The following is a 22578-nucleotide window of genomic DNA, read 5'->3' as shown; positions in this document are numbered from 1 at the left end:
AACCCACATATAAATCGCAGAAGGATTGATTACTTTTACATTTCTTCTGAACTCAAGGGGATTTGTGAAGCGCTCAATTTATGGGATCCAGGGTTTGGGGATCATCTGATTTCGGGCTTCAAAGTTGATATAGGGATATTTGTCTATGAAATTGATCCTATACTGGCCCTGTTAATGTTTGATCGACCAGGCCTATCGTTGAATTGGAATCAAAATTTAACTGATAGATTCACTAGTCATTGAAAAGGGTGGTTGAGCATTTAGGTTTTCTGCATAACACAAATTAGAATTCTTATGAGAGGGAGGCAACTTTGACAGAGTTGGTTATCTCTGTTTAAAGAGGACTGCCGTATCCACCATGGCTGCTCTGGAGAGTTCCTGCAAACATAAATGTTATACCAAACTTGTTGCCTCTAAACAATTGAAGGATAAGCATATTAGTGATCTAAAGGGACACAATCTAACTAAATTAAACTATGCTAAAAGTAAAGCCTACTTCTGCCAGATGCAGAAGAATGATATAAAATCTCTAAGGATTGACATACATAATAGAGAAAATCAGGTAATGTTAAAACATCGAAGATGGCATCCTTCTGGTCCACTATCAATAAAACTGTAGGCAATTTGTAAGGTTCTATTGAATCTGTAGTACTCGAGGATGCATGGGGTCAGGTTGTACACTGCTGAATACAAACTGCTGAAAATGTTCTTAGTAGTGATGGACCCATGTGTGGGCACCTGTGTTCGAGGTATTTGCATGTGGAATGAGGAGGACATCAGATGGCCTATATCTAAACTGAATCCATCGATATCTCTGTATTCCTCCTTTGATTTTGAAGAATGACCCCATATTATGGGCCTCACTCTTGAAGATCAAATTGGATCATATATTTAGATGCAATTCTATTTTAGTCTCTTGGGCACAATCGCACATAATTCCCATCTTTCAAAAAGGGGGACCCCGAGACGCTACGAATTACAGGCCCATAGCTCTCGCTGATGCATCCTCGGAGGTATTTGCCCTGTTGGTCCTTGGGGAATTTTAGATTGTTATGCAGCAGTCAGCCGTTCTTTTAACGTCTCAGGTTGGCTTTAGAAAGAATATGGGGACATCGTTTAACACCACCATTCTGGCTCATCTCTTGATTAATGTAAAACATAGTCTGGTCCAATTTATATGGTATCCTTGGACATGTCATCAGCGTTTGATTCTGTCATCAGATCTTGCCTGTGGAATACACTAGTGAGGTTTAAGATCCCCTTGGAGCTCATACAACCTATGGCTTTTTTTTTTTACATCAAACAACTTTTAGGATCAGGATATCTAAAAAGGGAGCACTTTAAAAATCGATTCCAATTTTCACCGGATTTTGCGACATTGAAGCCTTATAGAATGTTCATAATAAAAGATAAGTGAGGCTAGACATGTCGAGGTTGCATTGGCTTGCCTTTGCTGATTACCTCATTTTCTTGACAGGACTGCTTTTGGTCTCCAAGGCAAATTCAATCTTTTTCTTCAATATGCATTAGCTAATAATTTGCAAGTTAATGCTCTCAAATCCAAAATAGTTGTATTTTCTAAAACCCAAAGGTTTGCAACTGTCATGGACCATTGGAAAAGACTGAATTGATTGCGCTGTTCAACTGAGATATGTGGGTTACAATCTTACTAATGCATCGCCTATTAGTATGTGGAAGAATTCTTTACTAGAAAAGCTACGACCGCTAACATCACATATGAAATGTCTGTTAGCTTGTGTCCGTTTGTTACTTCCAATCTCAATCTATTATTTGATGAAGATTGAGGCCATATTGTGGTATGGCTTAGATATATGCTTCTCCACCATGGGGTCTGGCATGGATTCACATGCTCATGAATATTCCCTGTCGTCAGGCTGGGAATCCTCGGTAAAGAAAAAATCAGTTTCAGTTTCACTTCTCAACTGTCTTTCTCCTAACAACCAATCAATCGCTGGTCTCTGGGTCATACTGCCCCCAGCCAAGGACTGCCCTCTACCTAAGCCCCTCCTCTGGCAGCCATCTTCAGATGTTTACCGCACGTTCAAGTATTGGGAGTCCTCGTGCTATAGCTCGCAAGCTTTTACTGTGTTTAGCAATTTTCTAAGAGTTTTGCTCTATTTTTTTCAGTTAATTGAGCCTCATGCTCCATCGATCCAACTTCCGATTAACGGGGACCCGTTTTCAGATTCTTCAGCGCCCCTCAAGGGTGAATTTCGTCGAGTTTCTTCTTGGAGGATTCCTGAAGCTTCTTCAAGGCATACGCCGCGTGGACATGGCGGATGAGAAGGACTCTGCACATCTCCAAGGTTTGCCCCGGCTGCAACCAACGGAATGTCTTTTTGGACGACAGACATTCCCTGTGCCTTTACTGCCTGCACTCTGACCTGACACATGTGGAGGAGGACTGTGCGTCTTGTCGGGAGATGGTGCCAAAGACTTGAACAATGGCGCACCTAGCTATCTTACAGTTAAAGTCATAAAGAGAAGTTCCTTCTGACCAGTAAGAACCTCCAATGCCAATAGCCTGATCACACCCAGATTTAGGTTGGAGAAGGTTGGTGGTGGCAGCTTCCAGGTCCGAGCGGCCCAATCTGCTGAAGGCGGCCGATGACTAGCTGTACACTAGCTCGTAGAGTAGTCAGTGCATCCAAGCTTTTCCAGCTCTGCCCGGAAGAGAAGAAGGAAGGTTTCATTTACCAACGGCACGAGACCAAGAGGAAGACAGTCCTCGCTGTACCTCTACTGGACGATATCTGGGATGAGGGTCTCGTCCTCCTCAAGAACCCATCCACAACGCCTGCGAGAAGGGATCGGTACGAGAAGAAGTACCGGGTCCCGGACGCGGCCCCCTTGTGCCTTCGGGCACAGCCGACCCTGGACTCGGTCGTCTCCGCGGCGGCCAGGAAGAAAGCGGGGAGGGGCCTTTGGCTGCGGACGGAGAAGTCCCTCCATATCAACGTCCTGGAACTCCGTGCAGTGTTTTGGGCCCTCAGGTCCTTTCTTCCGTCCCTCAAGGGCAAGGTGGTGAGGATCTTCACCGACAACACCACCACCATGTTCTACATCAGGAAGCAGGGCGATACCAGATCCCCAGCCCTGTCCAAGGAGGCGCAGGATCTGTGGCATTTGGCCGTCGCCCAAGGGATGTTTCTGGTGCTGTTTCATCTGGCAGGAATAAAAAACACCATTGCCGACTCGCTCAGCAGAGAGCTGCGCTCGTGCCACGAGTGGGAACTACGACAGGATCTAGTGGACCGCCTCTTCCGACGGTGGGGCACACCCCAGATCGATCTGTTCGCGACGGCAACGAACTCCAAGTGCCGGAGGTTCGCCAGCAGGTTTCCCCAGCCGAGGAGCATAGGCGATGTTTTCTCGTTCCCCTGGGAGGGCCTGTTCCTATATGCGTTCCCTCCTTTGCCGCTGCTGATCCGGCTCATCAACCAGCTCAAGAGGTCACGGTGCAGGATGATCCTCGTCGCACCTGCGTGGCCGAGGCAGATATGGTTCCCGGACCTTTTGGACTTGTCAGCGTCCCCTGCTGGCTACAGTTAACGAGGGCTCTCTGGTCAACCAAAGCATCGTCAAGAATACCCTCGATGCAGCAGAAACGGCTGGCCGCACTTTGGTACAAGGAATTTTGCTGAAGCGTCGCGTCTGGCTTCGCAATTCCGGGTTTAAGGCAGAAACACAAGCGTCCCTTATTAATAAGCCCATAGAGGAGTCCTACCTCTTTGGGAAAGCCGTTGATGACGCGCTGGAGAACGCGAAGAAAGAATTTGACACAATTAAAGACCTTGGACCAAATTTCAAAACCCCCTAACAGGCGGGGATTTGGTAATAAGCGCTTTTTTCGTGGCCAACGCCAGCAACAAAACCAACAGTATTCTGCCAGCAACTACCAAGGAAATAGTGGCCAGTATAATCAGAGGGTTCAACACAGTGGCAAAGGGAGAGGCCGGGGTTCCACCCCCAGAGGCTCCCAAGCCACCAACACCACATAGTGACGCGAAGATTCGCGTCCCCTCCCCTGCAACGCCGGTCGGGGGCCGGTTAGCCTCCTTTCTTCCAACATGGGAGGGAATAACATCAGACCGCTGGGTACTTTCCACCGTAGCCCGCGGCTACTGTATAGAGTTCAACAGTTCCCCAACATACAGATCCCCGAGGGGACGCCGCTGCATTCCTACTTTCTCAAAATGTCTTCTTTGTTCCCCCCCCTCTTGGCGGTAGGGAAATTTTCTCCAAGCCAAATATTCTCAATCCTGATATGTCAAACATAGGATGATTTTCCAAAATATGCATTGCAATGGGAGATCTTAGGTTACGGTTTTGAATAGCTCTTAAGTGTTCAAATATTCTAACTTTTAGCTTCCTTATGGTGCTGCCTATATAGAGATTTTTGCAGACACATTCCAGTCCATAAATCACAAATGTTGAATTGCAGTTGATAAGTTGTTTAATTTGTTTGATGTTGCCATTGGGTAATAAAATTTCCTTTTTTCCTGTGCTCAGAAATGGGCATAATTTGCAATGTCCACACTTTTGAGTACCTTTCATTAGCGATTGAAAAAATATCTTTCTGGCATCTGTTAATGGTTTTAGAAAACTCGGGCTCACTGCATTTCTTATGGTCGGAGCTTTACGAAAACAGATACTTGCTTTTTCTTCCACATGGTTTCTTAAGCTTAAATCCGTGAGGAGAATGTTCCAGTTCTCTGATAACATTTTCTTTATCTTCCTTGAGTCTGTACTGTAAGTTGTTATGAATTGGGTCTTGCGTTTAATATCTGTGGTTTTTGGTTTAGCTAGTAATAAAGAATCTCTTGAGATGTTTTCAACTTTCTTTATTGCCGTTTTTATGTTGTTGATACCATAACCTCTTTGTTTAAATTTCAAATAAGTGGATTTCAAATTTTCCTGATAGGTGGAAATAGTGCTACAATTTCGTTTTACTCTAAGGATCTCCCCGAATGGTATATTGTGAATTGTATGTCTTGGATGAAATGAGGTTGCATGGAGGAGACCGTTTCCTGCTGTTGGTTTGGTGAATAATTTTGTTTGAATCTGTGCATTTTCAATGAATAGTTCAAGGTCCAAATATTCTATCTTGCTTGAGTTTACTGATTTCGTGAACATTCTCCTCAGAGGTGCCCTTGTCCACCGTTGAGGCACTGCTGGACAAGGAATGTAAAAAATGGTATGCTCTAGGGAAGAGAATCACTACTGCAGCTGCATATTCCACCCAGATTGCCAACAATACCACGCTGTTGGCCAGCTATTCAGATGTCCAATGGAACCTGCTGCAAGAGGGCCTACAGGAGGTCCCTGAATCAGTGCTTTCTCACATCTTACAATTTTGTCCGAGGGTAAGCAAGTAAACCATAACATCCTTAAAAACATCTTATATGCTGCTGAGACAGCAGGTAGAACCCTGGCCAGGGTACCCCTTTTGAAATGTCACGCCTGGTTAAAGAACTTAGGGTTCAAACCGGAGACACAAGCATTGCTAATCAACAAACCGGTGGAACACTGTAACCTGTTTGGCAAGGCTGTGATTAGGCGCTGGAAACTGCCAAGAAAGAGCCTGAGACTTTTAAATCTTTGAATCAGATCACTCAAAGGCCCTTTCAACAGAGAGGGGGAACTTATCGCTGCTCCTTTCGCGGACAGTCCTAGTCTCGTTCCCCACATAACCAATATGGCATGGGTAACAATTGGTCATCAGGACAGGTGTCGGGCTACCTCCAATCCATATCCACCCAGAGGACAACGCTGTTGGAAAGGAAGGGGTCACAAAGCCACCCCCAGAGGCTCCCCGGCCTCTAGTCCGAAATGACTCTCAGATCCGGCTCCCCTCCCGTGCCTCCCCGGTCGGGGGATGTATAACATCTTTCTTACATGCGTGGGAGGGGGATTACCACAGACCAGTGGGTGTTCAAGACAGTCACCCACGGTTATTGCATCAAGTTCAGCCGGCCACCTCAATTCAGACCTTCAAAATCCAGACGTCTAACACCAGAACACCTGAAGATCCTGCTGCAAGAGGTCGAGATCCAGCAGGAAAAGGGCTCAGTCGAAGTCGTCCCAGGTAAACAAGGGTATTTATTCAGTGTACTTCCTTGTACCCAAAAAGGATCTTACCTTGCGCCCTGTGCTAGACTTGTGCCCAGCAAACAAATTTGTCCAACCCCAAAAGTTTCGTATGGTAACTCTGCAATAAGTAATTCCTCTACTAAGGCAGGGGGGGGGGATTACATGGCAACATTGGACATGAAAGATGTATACTTTGACATTTCAATGTTGCCGGCACACAGGAAATATCTAAGGTTCATGGTGGAGGACAAACACTATCAGTTCGAGGTCCTTCCCTTCGGCATTGCCTCATGCCCAAGGGTATTTACAAAGGTACTGGCAGTAGCAGCAGCTCACCTGCGCAGGCAATCCATCCCCGTTTATCCTTTCCTCGACGACTGGCCCATAAGAGGGGATTCTTACGGAACATGCCTGTCAAACACCGAAAGGATGATGGACCTACTCTTCAGTCTGGGATTCTCCATAAATGAGAAGAAATCCAGCGTAGACCCCAGCCAAGTCGAGCAGTTTCTAAGGGCCCTAATTCGGACAGAAGACAGCCTTGTTTTCCCCTTCAATGAGAGGGTTCAAAACATGCTGTTTCAAATCCCTCAATATGTAGCCAGTCAAGAGGTGACGGTACACAAGGCCATGCGACTGTTAGGAATGCTGCATTTATTTGGTCCCTCACACACGTTTGCGCATGTGCCCTATGCAAGAGTGGCTCAACCGCCATTAGTGTCAGGCCAGTGGACAATGGGACGATCTAGTGGTTGTCTCGGCAGCCCTCGTTCTCTCTCTATAGTGGTGGTTGAGGGAGAACCTCTTGAAGGGGAAAGCCTTCACCACCCCCGCAGTAGAAGCCACTCTCACGACGGGCGCATCTCTCACGGGGTGGGGGGCTCACATCCTTCAACAGGTGGCGTACAGCGTTTGGTCCCCAGCAGTAGCATCCAACCACATAAATCTGTTGGCGCTGCTTAGCGGTGTTCAAAGCACTGAAGGCCTTTCAGACACAATTGCAGGGAAAGACAGTACTAATCCTTGTGGGAAGCACCACGGCCCTGTACATGTACTACCTGAACAAGCAAGGGGACACTCACTCTCCAGGGCTTTCCAAACTGTCATCACAGAACATTTGGAAATGGGCTCTCAAACACAAGATGTTTGTATTGTCTCAACATGTTCCAGGGGAACTCCGTCTTCTGGCAGACCTACTCAACAGAGACTTCCCATTGCCCTTAGAGTACGAATGGCGACTGCACAAAGACACCGTCTCCGTTTTCACCGAATGGGGCTTCCAGGGATCGACTAGTTAGCAACTCTGGAGAACTCGCAATGCCCAGATTACGCCTCCAGGTACCCTCAGAACCGATCCACGGGGAACGGTCTCTGGATAACATGGTCAGGGAAATTTGGTTACGCATCCCCCCCATGCCCCCTACTCAAGAAGATTGTGCACAAGATGCACCAGGAACCAATCACCATGATATTGGTGGCTGTGATGTGTGCACGCCAACCCTGGTTTTCCCATCTGATGGAGATGTCTCTCGCTCCTTCGATGAAACTACCTTGCCTATACAACATGCTTTCTCAGGACAAGGGGAAAACACTTCATCCATGCCCGCAGAGACTCAATTTAGCGGCCTGGCTCCTGACATCATAGAGTTCGGGCACCTCCAAATTCCTCAAAGATGCATGGATATACTTAGAGAAGCAAGAAAACCTAACACCAGACATTGCTACTTCAATAAATGGAAACGCTTTGTCATCCAGTGCAATTCCAAGAGCATCAATCCCATTGACTGCTCTCCTACTCATATTGTATTATACCCACTCAACTACTCGACTCGGGTCTAGTTTTTAATTGCCCGAAGATTCACTTAGCTGCACCCTCAGCCTATACCACGTCACAACGTAAAGTGTCATGGTTGAAGATCCCAGTTAATGAAGCTATCATGGAAGCGGTTAAAAATTCATCCCCCCCCCATTTCTTACCCGGATCCTGGATGGGACCTAAAGGTGGTATTAAACAGACTTCTGGGGTCTCCCTTTGAACCTATGCATAAGGCAAGTCTCAAGGCACTCACAAGATCGCCTTCCTAGTGGCAGTCACTTCCATAAGGAGAGTCAGTGAACTACAGGCCCTCTCTGTTCTAGATCCCTTTGTCCCAATTCAGAGATGAGGTGATTCTGTGCACTCACCCTCTGTTTGCGCCCACATTTATTTCTAAGTTCATGTGAATCAGTCAATAGAACTACCAACGTTCTTCCAGAACCCCACTAACGTGGCAGAAAGAAGCCTCTACACACTGGATGTGCGCAGGGCAGTCATGTACTATCTGGGAAGAACTAAACCACTGAGGAAGACTAACCAGTTTTCGTTTCAGTGGAGGCTGGTAGAGAAGGCGATCATGTCTCTAAATCAGCCATCTCTAGGTGGATTGTCAATTGCATTACACTCTTGCCAAGAGAGATCTGCCCTTCAAGCCTAGAGAAAACTCTTCTCTAGGTACTGGTGCTTCCATAGCATTCATTGCAAACGTTCTGCTAGAGTCCATTTGCAAAGCGTCAACCTGGAGTTCTGTACATACCTTTACAAAACACTATTGCCTAGACACACACTCTAGGTCTGATTCTCAGGTGTGACAAGTAGTACTAAGACATCTTTTCACTACTTTTCCTTCTCACATCCCACCATCAACTCCGGGTATTGCTTGCTAGTCTGTGCACAGCATTTGATTCTAAGCAGATTCACAAGCATCAGAAGATATGCATTACTTATCGTAATATTTCTGATGATTGTATCTGCTTAGATTCACATGCGCCCAATCTTCCTCCCCGCTCAGATGGAAGGAACATAGATGTCTTACTTCTTCCCTCTTCTGTACTCACTCAAGATAGTCATAAGGCTCCCTCATGGCAGAAAAAATACAATCTGAGGCACCGCGACGCGCAAGGGATTTTGGGTGCACTACACATCACGTAGGGATAGTGTTGCAGGCACGCCCATGTCGACATCCCCTTTCGATCCTCGAAAGACAAGATGCAATACTCTGCGGTTACCACTAAAGGTCGGACTATATGCACTGCATGTGAATCTAAGCAGATACAATCATTAGAAGTGCTATTACGGTAAGTAATGCATGTCATTCCTAAAGGTAACCATATGGAACAAAAATGGTGGCTGTTGACTATTTTTGATGTTTTCCAAATTTCATCATGCTGTTAACATGTACTATATGCTAAGTTGAAAGTCAAGGTTGTTTTTATTTCCTGATAGTTGTAGACTAATTCTGAATACTGTGTAAGGTATTGTTATCTGAAGTACAATTTTCTATCAACCTAAAGTAGTACCCCTTTCTATTTCATGTTCTGATTTCCATTTTTGTGTGTGCTTTTCAACTCAACACCTATTATGTATATTTACGTTTAGGACTGGGAGTAAACTAGGAATTTCCCCTTTAATGTTGGCGGCTATGAATGGTCATGTTCCTGCTGTGAAACTATTGCTGGATATGGGATCTGATATTAATGCTCAGATTGAGACCAATCGCAATACAGCCCTCACTCTGGCATGTTTCCAAGGCCGTGCAGAGGTTGTAAGCCTTCTTCTGGACAGGAAAGCCAATGTAGAACACAGAGCCAAGGTAGGTAATAATTGAGCATTCTTTGCTTTTCTCCACAAACAACTTGATCATAGCCAGAAATGCTTTCTAATGTAAGCAAGACAGTGTGAACAATATTGTGCATCTGCTAAACATTTAACATTAATCAAAAGTAAAATATAACAATTTATTTTCCTTGTCACCCTCTTACTGCTATGAGAAACTAGATTGTGAAGCTCAAACTGTGACTGGAAAGATCTTTGTGCAGGGCTCCTTCCCCTTGAGCCAGCGGGACTTGAGTCTTTTCCTGGAGGTGTAATTATAATCGTCATTTATATAGCACCCTTTCCCCATTTGTTTGTCGTCAATGCATTTTGTGATGGGAACAGCCTCAGGGACCGAAGTCCATGTAGGGAGATTCTAAAAGTTAATTTTTAGATGTGTGTGTGTGCGTGCGCGCATTTGACCAGGTTAGGAACTACGAGGATTGGCAGGGCCCCAGTAACAATCCCCTAAGTCAGGCATTTAGGTGGGTGCTGTTGATGGATTAGGATAGTGCGTCCAGCCAGACCAAATTGTTTACTTAGGTTGTGGCTGTATACTAGTGGCAGAGGTGTTTGGGTGCGTCAGGGGTTTCAGTGTGGACGGCTATGTGAGTTACTATACCGGATTTGCATAGGCCATAGCTGCTTACTAGGGTGCATGGGATGGGTAGTTGTGCCTGCGGCATGTGTCCAGACGTGGTGCAAGTTATACATACCTTAGTCTGACAGATTTTCGTTTAGTATAATTTTCTTAGGTCTCTCACGATGATAAATTGGTTGCTAGAGTGCATCTTTGGTGGTGTTGGCATACTACCTTTGTGGAGGACCTGGCTTTTGCCTTTCTTTGAGTGCTGTTAGGGCAGTTTTTCTAAAGTCCAGCTTAGTAAAACCATTCAACTGAGGCAGTACAAGACTCCACTCTTAGTATAAGGCTGCACCACCTGAGTTCATGGTAGCATAGACAGAGCAGCCAGGTTTATCTTAGGAGGGAGAGGGCTGTAGAATCTGTGCAGACATTGTATTATACATATGGTCCAAAGAAACACTGACACTATATATTGTAAAAAAATAAAGCTTTATTTTATATGCAAGCCGATCATGAGATTCTTGGGTAAATAAGTACTGTCATAAAGTATATAAACACATTATATAAACGCACTATGCTTTAAATACACAGATAAGAGCACAGACCTTATTTAGAAAACCGAACAGTATTTCTAGGTAAATCAGACCTGTGTATACACATTCAGTATTGCACACCTATTCTTGGGGAGTAAAACCATGAGTTACTTTCAGATTACTTTACAGTAATACAAGGGTAGTAGACCCTAGCAGTTGTACCGTGATGCTCAGCAAGGAATTCACATACCAAATCAACTGGACAATATACTTTTCAGAATAGTGGAACACTTATTCCAGAAACAGTAGAAACCTATAACTACATATGTGATAACACAGTTATACTAGGTGAGTAACCTAAGGGTGTAATATATTATTACAGGTGCTTTTTGCGGTCAGTGAAACACAGATTGAGATAAGCAATAACTCTTGTAATGTATTTTAGGATGGCACACAGCTAATTCAAGATTAGAAAAACCTCTACACTTTTTAAAGGAGCTATTAACTTAAAGGCAGGTGTCTAAGAGGTCTAAGACTCTTGTGTCTGTCTAAAACAGACCAGGGAAAGAAAAACCCAGTGTTACTCTTTATGAAAGACTCAAGATTATTCTAGGTTGGTAAAACCTAAGTCAGACTTATTCTGGGTAGGCTAACAGCAAGTCAGGGAAAGCAAGACCCACTTGGGGACACTCATACATTTATCCTAACAGAAATAGTGATGAGGAACCAACGGCATTACTTTTGGGAAGAGGCACAACCAAATCACAGGTGAGTAATATAACCTTGCATCTACTTTCTGTTAGAATGGCGGGACAGTTTCTAAGGAAAGAAAGATGTTACATAATACTTTTTAGAATGGCAGAACCTTTCTAAGGTAAGTAGTAACTTTTGTAACTGTTCACTCTGAGTTAGTTACCAAACAACTTATATTACAAGCAAGTAACTTTTGACCACATGTTATTCTTTTCAAGGCAGAACCCTTTTCTTATCCAGTCCTTCCCTTATTCTATAGCATGAGTTCAATCCGAGGCAGTAGAGTGACCCTAGGGGTTTTGGGGACAGCTGTAGTTTTGGCGAGATGGGGTTCATTTGCAATCGAAGTCAGAGTTCCAGAGGAAGACTGTTCAAACAAGTATTTCACTTTAAAGTTAGTTGAGGGATCAGGGACGTCAGAGAAGACTCCCTAGGAGGATTCGGCAGTTGGCCTGGGTGGACTGGATGAGTGACCTCCCAATCACAGAAAACACCCCAAAGCTATAAGAAATCACAAAGGCTTAAGGTAGGCAAAATACCCCAGCCAACACAGTACCTCAGCATAGAAGAAGAGTTGCAGCAGGAAGACTTCAGGATTTACAGCCAGAAACCAAGTTGTTGAGTTCCTTCATTAAGAAGACCGAAGACAGGACCCTGGGAGGACTTTTGCAGCAAGGATCACGGAGCAAGGTTGCTCTGTGGATTTGGCGCCTTTTTCAGGAGAACAGAAGAAGACAGAATATCTCTGGTCAGATTCTCGTCGTTTGCAAGGTCCAGCACTCTGGTGAAGGGACTTTCCGGACTGCACTTGTGCCTCTGGAGATCCAACAGGATGCCTACAAAGTTTCATCAAGATTCGTAATTCAGAAAAAACACTACACCGCATAATGGCTCGAGGTCCCATGGTATTGGGGTATTGTAGCCCCGCAAGGTCGCAGCACAGTGTGGGATGGCTCAAAATGCAGGTCATCTTGAGTCCAGTGGGCCTCACCAGGCTCTGGGTTGGGGTCGTTTCCGGAGGCCCCTGGTGGATTGGAAGGAAGGGCTACAGCAGGCTCTTGGGTCACACTGCAGGCTCTCCGGTCGCTGGAAATCGTCTCAGCTGCTAATTATTCATCTTCCTCTGCGGTTTTGGTTCCAGTGGCTGACTACCACTTCAGCTTCCTGGATTGGACTTTTATGCTGGAACCCAGCCAATCAAACAGCCTTGTAACATTCAAACTTGGGGGGGGTTGGCAATCCTTTCAGGACAGCCAGCCTCCAGATTGGAACGGATTCTCGCAGTCATGCTAGAAGACAAAGGACTACAGGGATTTGGACTCCTACCTCGTTTCTTGCTTTCACAGACCCTCTGGAGCTAGGGTGGGTAGTACACAGGACTCCCCGCCGAAGATAAAAATCACACACAAGAATTTCCAATCCTGGAGTTCAGGGGAAGGAACAAGTAAGGACAAGAAATACTAAAATGGTGAATAAAGAAGACTGGAGCCATTTTGGCAAAAATGGGCACCCATGAGTGTCTTTACCTGGGCTGTGCAAATACTTTATTTAGATAACATTCGTATGGAAGCCCTTGATGATGATCTGTTATCACCGCTGCCAGTGGCTGTATACCTATAGTACAGAGCAGCAGGAAGAGAAGACGGCCTTCTTACTTTCTGAATCTTAATCGTGGTGCAGTGAAGCTTATTCATCATGACCGGCTGATTTGCCACTGTAGAGGGTTTCCTGGTGTGAGCAGAACGGCTGCCCAAAATTCACAGATTTCAGAGTCTCCAGGAAATAGTGCCATGACACACTGTCAAAAGCTTTCTTTGCAGTTATTCAGCAGATGTTGCTCTTGTCACACTGAGTTGTGATGAATAATGATCAGGAGTGGTCCACACATTCACTAATGAATAGGGTTTCGGATTCCACTATACCACAGCAATTGCCTGAAAAATCAACTTCTATATTCTAATAGAGGCTGTGAGAATCACAACCTGAGGTAAAACTGTGCCCCTCCTAATCATATAACTTGAGCTTACTTTTTTTTACAAAAGTATGAAAATGCATTATCAATTACCAATGAAGATGGTAATTTAATTACAAATAAGGACGATAGTTCCAAAGCCTTTTTGAACTTCTTTTCTAAATTGTATAATATTGAATCCGTTTCTAATAGATAATATCCATACAGTTTTAACAACTATCCCAACTCCACAGACATGAGCTACAGTCATTGTTAGTGAAGATTTCTCTTTACTGCACCTTTCCTACCATCTTTATGGAACCCCCAAACTTTATGCTTTTGTTTTGTAATCTGATCTGTACTTTTTGCAGTGAAGCCTTAAGCTTCACTACACTGGCTTTTGCTCATGTCACGGGGAAACTGACATGTCCTTCAGGCTGTCGGTACTGGGAAACATTGATTCCCTTAGTAGTGTTACTACTTTTGGTTAGTTTTGTATCACTTGTGGGAACACTGTACAATTCAGCTTACATTGCAGTACAATGAGGTACATTTTTGTTTTGCCCTAGACGAACACTCGGAGGCGACAGTTGATGGGAAAAGCAACTTTGGACCCTCTTCCTTTGTTGTGCCAAGTCTGGTGAAGAATCAGGAGTATGGGGGGGGTACGTTACAGAGCTTCTTACCTACCCCTATATTCCTATTATAAGTCAATGGGCTTATAATAAACCTTCAAACAATTGTCTTTGCCATTGCGTGTTTGCGCAAGACCTCTGTTAGGTCTACTATTGGTAATTAGTTTTACTTGTACCCTAACCATAAGAATCCTTCACTGGACCCCAGAGACTCTACCTGCATTTCTTCCTGCATCAAAGATTCTGTGGAACATTTACCTGAACTATTGGGCAAAAGGCCCAAGACAACTTAGGGCTCTAAAAATTTAGTTTGTGGGGGGTTTAGGGGTGGAATCCTCTCCGTGGACCTTGAATGCATAATACTGATCTAACCTTACCGTCGCAGGAATTTCTGATGTGTATTATGCCCTATAAGAAGTGACTGTATATTTGTATCTATTGTTTTAGTGTTGTGTGATAACTGTACCTGCTAGTCATGTTTCATAGTGCTGTGGCCAATAGATAACTGTATTTTTATACATCCTGTTGAAGTGTAATTTGTGATTCCCATTGTGACCTCATTGTGGACCCTTCATAAGCTCACCACCTCTGAAGATCTTAGCCTAGACTGCCTGTCACTGCTACCTGAACTGGTTTGGCTACAGCTCTCCAGAGTTGTCCTTGTCACAGTATACCTTATACAATATACCAAAGTCAAATCTTCCTGTTTTTGCTTTGTGCTAAAAATTCAAATCTTGCTGCCCATTGCGAGATCTCTGTATTTTGCTTGTATACTGTTTCTTCCCTGTAACGTGCCAGCCCAGTGACCTCACCACTCTTTTTTGTCCCACACCTACCTGCCTTGGCCCCCCCAGTATCTCCATCCTCTCTTCGCTTCCACCCCATTGGTGCTTTGTTTCTCCTATCTTTTCCAACTGCTTCTCCGTTGACTATCCTTCCCTTCTCACCAAGTCTGGTAGGAAGAAGTTCAAAAAGGATATCTTGACCTCTAACACTGGTCTTCCTATCGCCAGCACCTACTCCAGTTCTTTCGCCAGACAGACCCTCACCGACATCCTCTTTGTCGTTCCTTCGCCAGATCTATGGACTGCTCATATGGTCTCTGTGCTCTGCCCTATCTCATCCTCTCCCATTAATGGTGGCACTCGCTGGGAAGTTCTCATGGCTTCTTTCGACTCCTCTAAAGTCATTAATGTCTACCTAAATGGCACTGTCATGGTCCAAGGCCCTCAGGCCAATCTCCTCCTCTTTTATAGGTGCTTCCCTCGCCTCATCAATTTCCTCAACTCCTGCTGTCCACTCCTCTCCCTCCTTGGCTACCTTGCCCTCTCTCTCCTCCTCTGCCCCTCCTATGGCTCTTTCTCCTCCGCAGGGTGTACCTCTGATCCGTACCTCTCCCCAGAAGGTCTTTAAGGCTGGCAACCTTCTACATATTGCCACTCTCATCTCTCGCTCTGCTGTCACACTCCTCTGACATCTGCCACCTCCTTGAAGAACTAGACCTTGATGTCCTTGGTCTTACTGAGACATGGTTCACGGCCAGCTCTGTCACAAGCTTTGACACTCTCCTCCCTGATGGCTACAAGATCCTCTCAGCACCCAGATCCTCCTGGTCCGGTGGGGGGTAGCCCTGATCTTTCCTGAGTGGATTCCTGCCTCTATCATTCCCACTCAGACCTACTCCTCTTTTGAATGCCTTGTCTGTAGGCTTTCTCTCTCGCCTACCCATTCTCTTACTGTCGTTACCATCTACCGGCCTCCTAGTCAAATCACCTAATTTCTCTCTGAATGGGCAGAACTCTCCTCCTCCCTCCTGGCCTCTACCACTCAACTCCTCCTCGGTGACCTCAATATACATTTAGACTCTCCTTGCTCCTCCTTTGTACTCTTCTGTGACCTCTGCGACTCCCTGGCCATCCTCCCCTCTGGCCCGACTCACTCTGCAGGGCACACACTCGATGTCTTGATCTCCTCTGACCTCCCCCTCTCCGTCCCTCTGCCCACTCCTCTCTCCTTGAGCGATCACTCCCTCCTTTTCATCTCTACCTCTCTTCACCCCCAAGCCAAGCCTACCCCAACACTGCCACCTACCTTCTCGGACTTCTGGCCCATGAAGTGTGTGTCAGTTGAGGCTTTTGCCGCCACTGTCTCCTCCTCCCCCCCCCCACCTTTGGTTGTCTCACATCCTGACACAGCCCTGTCTCTGCTCTACTCTTCAATTTCTCATACGCAGGGCATACGCTTGATGCTCTTGCCCTGTCATGAGGATCCGTTTGAAGTCCAAAACCAAGTGCAATTCCTTGTATGACGCTTGACCTAGCTACACTTAAACTTAAGTGTAGGGCAGCTAAGATGAAATAGAGGACTTACTGTTCATCCTCTGACAAACTGGCCTGTCGCCTGCTACAAAGGCAATACCGACTATGTCCTCACCAAGAAGAGAGTCCACATTCAAGCTTCTGTCTCTGTGGCATCTAACAACTTGGCCGAACTCTTTAAAATCTGCAAGGAGCTGGCCAACCCTGCTGCAGTCGCCACCCTTCCTGTTGCCTCCCAGGCTCTTTGCAATGCCCTTGCCTCTCACTTAATTAAAAAAAAAAACAGGACATCCTGTCCACCCTCTCCTCCCACACCCTTCCTCTCCCCTCTCCATCTGTGCTTGCTAACCCTCCTTTAGCCACCCCCCACCATCCTTCTCGTCCTTTCCTCTTTTCTCCCCTGACGAGGTCGCTAGACCAGTCCGATCTATGAAAGCCTTGTCAAAACAGGTTCATCCCTGTTCCTCTAAAACAATAAAGGACCACATTGACACCCTCGTTCCGGCCCTTGTGGATTTTTGCAACCACTCCTTTACCTCGGGATCCATCCCCTCCCCTCTGAAGCACTCCTTCGTGCATCCTCTTCTCAGGAAGCCCACAGCTGATCCTTCTTGTCCAGCTAACTATCGCCAAATATCCATTACTCCCTTTCTGGGCAAACTCCTGGAAAAGTTGGCCATCTCTCAGCTTAACCTTCATTCCAAATCTGTTTGCTATCTCCTTGACCACCAGTCAGCGCTGCCAGAAGCATGGAAACTGCTCTCCTGAACATCCGTGAAGATCTGCTCTCCAACCTTGACTCTAACATTCCCTCTGTCCTCATCCTCCCCTATCTCTCTTCTGCCTTCGACACAGTCAACCATACCATCCTGCTCAACTGTCTCAGTGAAATCCTGGGTATCACTGATCAGGCTCTGGCCTGGCTGGCCTCTTTCCTCTCAGATCGACCCTCCCAGGGCCAACTTGGTTCTTCCTTTCATCTATTTTCCTCTCTAGCTGTTTTGTTCCCCAGGGGTCTAACCTCTCGCCCTGGCTTTTCAACCAATACCTGGCAACGCCCACTGCATTACCACTTTCTGCTCAAATTTCCAGTGCTATGCTGACGACACTCAACTCATTTTCAACTCATTTTCAGGCTGCCCTCTGCCACCTCCTCTCCCATCTCTGATTGCCTAACTGCCATTTAAGATTGGTGTGCTGCCAATGATCGTTGTCTGAATGCCAGCAAGACGGAGATCCTCCTCATCAGTACACCTTCAACATCCTTTCCCCCCACTCTCTGGCCGGCCTCCCTTGGCCGCCCTCCTACGACCACCTCCGAGGCTAAGAACCTCGGGGTCATCTTTGACTCCACCCTTTCCTTCTCCACCCACATCTGAGGTCTCTAAAAAGTCAAATTTCCTACTGCAAATCCTCAGAGGTACTATGCCTTTCCTCTCCTTCCCCCATAAGCTCATGGTATCCCAAGCTCTGGTTCTCTCTAGCTTGGACTATTGTAACAGCCTCTTTCTAAATCTAACTGCCTTTACTCTCCGCCCTCTGCAACTAATCCAGAACAGGACTGCGAGACTTGTCCTTGGCCTCAAGCCCTGGGATCGTATCTCTCCAGCTCTGAAATCTCTCCATTGGCTCCCAGTGGATGCAAGGATTAAATTCAAAACCCTCTGCATTGTCCACAAGGCTTTCAGGGGCCTGGGTCTAAAATACCTTCAGCTACCCCTCCGCAAATACCTCCCCTCTCGAGCTCTTCGCTCCTCTACCTCCCTCAAGGTCAGTCGTTGTTAGGGAGAATTCTCTTATAAGGCTAATTTCCCAAACCTAGTGAGTCCCCCAGCAGTTTTTCTGGATTTTTTGGGGGTTTGTTTTTTCTCCTGCTAAGAGTGAGACTTTTACTCCCACTCTTAGGCATGATTTGAGATATGTCTGACTATTTGTGTGATTTTGGGCTATGGGGTTTTCTTTTTACTCCATAGGGTATCATCTATTTTTTATGCGTTACACAGCACCCTCAGTGCAGTAACACAGGGGTGTCATAGTGACCCCCAAACATAGACTCCATAACCTGGGACTGACTACTGTCTCCCAGGGCATGTAAAGTCACCATTGACTTTACTAGTCCTAAATTATGAACAGAACCAGTACAAACCATCATATTGTGGAAGTACTGGAAGGAGTTAATTATATTGCCCCTGGGTCGGTTTGCAAGGGGACACTGTCCAGTCCCCCCCTTGTCGAGTTTCTGGCTGGTGGCAGTGGTTACCATGCGAATTATTCCACTTAAATATTCCCCATGGGATTTTCCCATTGATTTTAAACGCACGACTTTTTGGTGCAATGTTTAAGATACCACCTGTTTATTTAATATTAAATCAACGGTTGGGTCTTTTTGCCAGAACTTTTCTAAAATGGCGTTCGTGTCCGTCTCTCTAACTCTGACCAAGGTCAAGCCCTTTGTTCCACTTTTTGGCGGGCTTCTCCACAGAAGCCCTCCAAATGGTGCCACTCTGTCTGGGTTCCACAGGAAGGGTGGAGGGGGGGAATTGTCACCCTGGACTGCGTTGCCTCGGCAACCCAAGTCTCACTCTACTCTGATTGGCCCACTTAGCATCTGTGATTGACAGCTAGGCTGTTGAATGGAGGTTTTTCTGCATAAAAGCAGGGCCTTTGGGACTGGAACTTCAGAAGTCGCCACAGGACCTAAGAATCCGAAGAGGGAAGAAGCTGAGCCATCTGCAACGACGACACCACCGGTGGAGCCTTGCTGCCACGACCTCACCACTTTCCCGACGACAAGAGGAGATCTTCTGCTGGAAGAGTCTTCTCCCTCTGAGCTGGTGGGATCAACCAGTTTGCCCTTTTCGCCTTCCAAAGACGTCTCTTGGTCGAATCGCCCGTGCCAAGCACCCCGGCGGCCAGATAGCCAAACTTCACCACTTTGACCGCGAATAAAGGAACACACCTTTTATTGACGAACTCTGCGGCTGGTTTCATCCCTGTGCAGTGCAACGACTCCATGTTTCCTCCTCGACGAGATCCTCTCTTCCCCTGGTCAAAACAACGAACTGCAACCACTGCCACCGCTGGAGCCTCCTCTCTGTTTAAGGTACTGTGTCCTGCCTGGCCTCCCTTTCTTCGGTTTGTCCAAGGTGACCCTTTAATCCCTGGCTTGCCAACTGGGTGGGCCCCAGACCTTCTAACTTTACCTTCTTGAATCACCCCAACTGCTTTTGAACATTCTGCAAAGACTTTTCGTGCATTTTAAACCGTGTGATCCTGGGCACATATCGCTTTGCTCCCTTTAAAGTGGGCCTGGCCTATGAACTTTGGCTCTACAGTGTATACTGCTTTTATTCCCTTTCTGAGAACTCCTGAAAGTGTTGCGACCTGTTTTACTTCTATGCTCTGCCTTTCTCTCCCTTTAACCTAACTATTGGAGTGCCATCTAGGTTACGCGCTCACATCTGTTTTAACAAATCGTGGTGTTTTAACTCTGACTTGTCTAATAGTTATCAAGGGAGGTGTGTATACTCTACCTGACTGTGTTTTAACTTGCTTTTGATTTAGAGTGCTAGTGTATTGCCTATAGTGTGTTTTAAACAAATAATTATATACTTTTGATACAAAGCCCTGGTCAGTGTTTGTTTGCTGTGTTTTTTAGCCCTATTGTGTATACTGTATATACTGCCCTACTCTTCTTGAGAGAGGTCTGACTGCTCAGCCACAGCTACCAGGTAAATCTGGGTCGTGCAGACTGCTACCAATTGGGTTTACTGCTTACTCCTGTAGTCTTAATCTTTTTGCAGTGGTCCCCAAGGGAACTGCACAGGATTCTGCCTAACAACCGGATCCAGTGTTCAGGCAGCAGTTAAGGAATTGGCCCCACCCGGCAGTTTTCCCTGAAATATGTCCCTATGATGATTGCAAACAAGAGCTTGCCTCTTGCTCTGAAGTCTCTGGTATTAACTTCTCTGACTGAGGACATTGAAACAGCTTACTCCCAACCAGCTTCCACGTGAATTCTCCTTTAGTAGTCTAAACATTAATCCCCTACGAGCAACTGGGCTCCCCCTCCCCTTTATATAGTCAAAATGCTACTACAGATTAGTCCACAGTAAGGTTTTTAAGGGTCCAATCCTGGCTGCTGTTATTTGCCTGCTGATGTTGTACACAGTTCCTCGCCTGAATTAAAAAGGGTAGTGGGATCAAAGAAAGGGCTTCCTTGGCCTGGACCCAACATGGTGGTGTGGTTACACCCAGCCCCCAGAACACATATTATACAACAGGCCCTTTCATAAATTTAGTTACTGTGCACTGTTGAGGGAGTTTTCCTGAAGTCTACCAAAGTTGAGACTTTAAAAAAACTATCCCTTGGTATAGAGACCCCAACTCTTAGAAGTCTGTACTAAAAGGTTTGGTAGAATGGCAGAGCAGCGAGGTTTATCTTAGGAGGAGGATGTGAGCTTGTAGTTAAGTACAATGAACTCAGTAAATACAACGGCCCAAAGAAACTCCTACAAACTTGTTAAAGTAAAATATTTATTTATTTTATTCACACAAGGCAAAGTTATATTCTGGTAAGTATTTTGACTAATCAACACAATAGGAAAATTAAGAAATACTTCAGGTGAGTAGGGAGTTAAACGGATTATGAACGCAGAAAAATCTGGCTTTAACCAACCTGTGCATTCGCGAGGATGGTGCCTTTAAAATTGAAGGCGCGTTTAATTCCATCCTAGCAGGGTAGGAGAGAAATAGTGGTTGAAAGGCCGTCTTTCAGCCACAAAGAAAGATGCTTCTTTCAGTACTCTACACTGGTTCTGGGTTCTGTATGAATTGACTGTTTTTTTATTTTTTTATTTTTTAAAGGTCTCAAGATACAGACTTTCACTTTGACCAATTTTCTTTTGATTGGAAAACCATCATTGTAAAGGTATTTTTCTCTTGAGACCTTTAAAATGCGGTTTTGCCTCCTTTTTTATATTCGGTGAGGTTTCACTGCCCGAGCCTCCCTTGTTCTCCTCCCCCAACCCTCCTGCAGGATTTCTGTTCCAGCCCCCCAATCCCTGGAATTTCAGTTCAAACACCCCTTCTCCTAAACCAAAACACATACACACAAACACACTCACCCACGAACCCCCATCTCTCGGCCCCAGCTCCCCACTCCCCCATACCAAAACACATACATACTCGCAACATACACGCTCACACACTTACCCATTTTCCTGGTCTCCTGTGCTTCCGGATCACGCAGAGCCTCTCAGCCCCTGCCGCACTTATGAGCGCATAACAGTTCGCTTTAGAAAGACCACTCTGTGCGGTCACGGAACAGTCTTTCGAATGCGTCCTTTCAGTGAAAAGATATTTACAAAAAGATCTTTTCACTGGGAATGTAGTACCGTGCCAAGGTCGGCCATTTTTTTGGAACAGTTGTTTAGCCAGTTAAAGGAATAGACCAGATTTGACGCTTCCTAGATCTACTAAGATCAGAGACTCCTAACTTTAAAGAGGTTTGTCCCAAGAGTTTTCTAATGCCACCCTTGGCATCCCAGGGCCCACAAATGAAATGAGAGTTAACTTTGAAATAGTTAAAGGTCAGTGGAAATTAAATGGGCCGGAAGAGTAAGAAGGAATAGAACAGTTTTGGGAAAATATTGAACTTTATAGCTACGATACAGCCTAGCCGTGCAATTTCTAACTAGAATACCCAAAAGATCAGGCAGATGTCTAGGAATATTGTTTTTATACAATGTGGTCAGGAGTTTGTTAAATTGCTATCAAACTTGTTGATCAAGTGTTTTTCCAAACCCAGGTTCAATTGCTCTTGTAGAAACGTAATTACTGAGGGATGAGCTGAAATATGAAAGTTCTGGATTGTTGTAGTTTTCTTTAAATCTCGACTGCTTAAATTCTGTCAGTTCAGACATTAAGACTGGACTTGAGGCACAGACCTAAATGACAGGAATAAATAAGGCATCTGTCAAACGTTAGCCCATGGAATGCTGCACTGTCCCTAGCCCTTTGTGCTAGAGTTTTCATGGACAATGCAAATATCAAAGG

At 45.6% G+C, this 22578-nt stretch overlaps 1 protein-coding gene across 3 annotated transcripts in view; it reads left to right on the top strand.

Annotated features, from left to right (window-relative positions):
- The window catches only part of ANKHD1 (ankyrin repeat and KH domain containing 1), a 1723611-nt gene that overhangs the window by 944141 nt on the left and 756892 nt on the right, over nt 1-22578 (top strand). For all 3 annotated transcript variants that reach the window (XM_069652665.1, XM_069652666.1, XM_069652664.1), the window contains exon 20: nt 9530-9743. In XM_069652665.1, coding sequence (XP_069508766.1) covers nt 9530-9743 — 214 coding nt within the window. The remainder of the gene's footprint in view (nt 1-9529; nt 9744-22578) is intronic.

Source organism: Ambystoma mexicanum, chromosome 3p (assembly GCF_040938575.1).
Source record: "Ambystoma mexicanum isolate Mex_15411 chromosome 3p, UKY_AmexF1_1, whole genome shotgun sequence".
In the NCBI taxonomy this organism is placed as follows: Eukaryota; Metazoa; Chordata; class Amphibia; order Caudata; family Ambystomatidae; genus Ambystoma; species Ambystoma mexicanum.
Note: the sequence above shows the minus strand (reverse complement) of the source record. Positions and strands in the feature narration are given on the sequence as shown.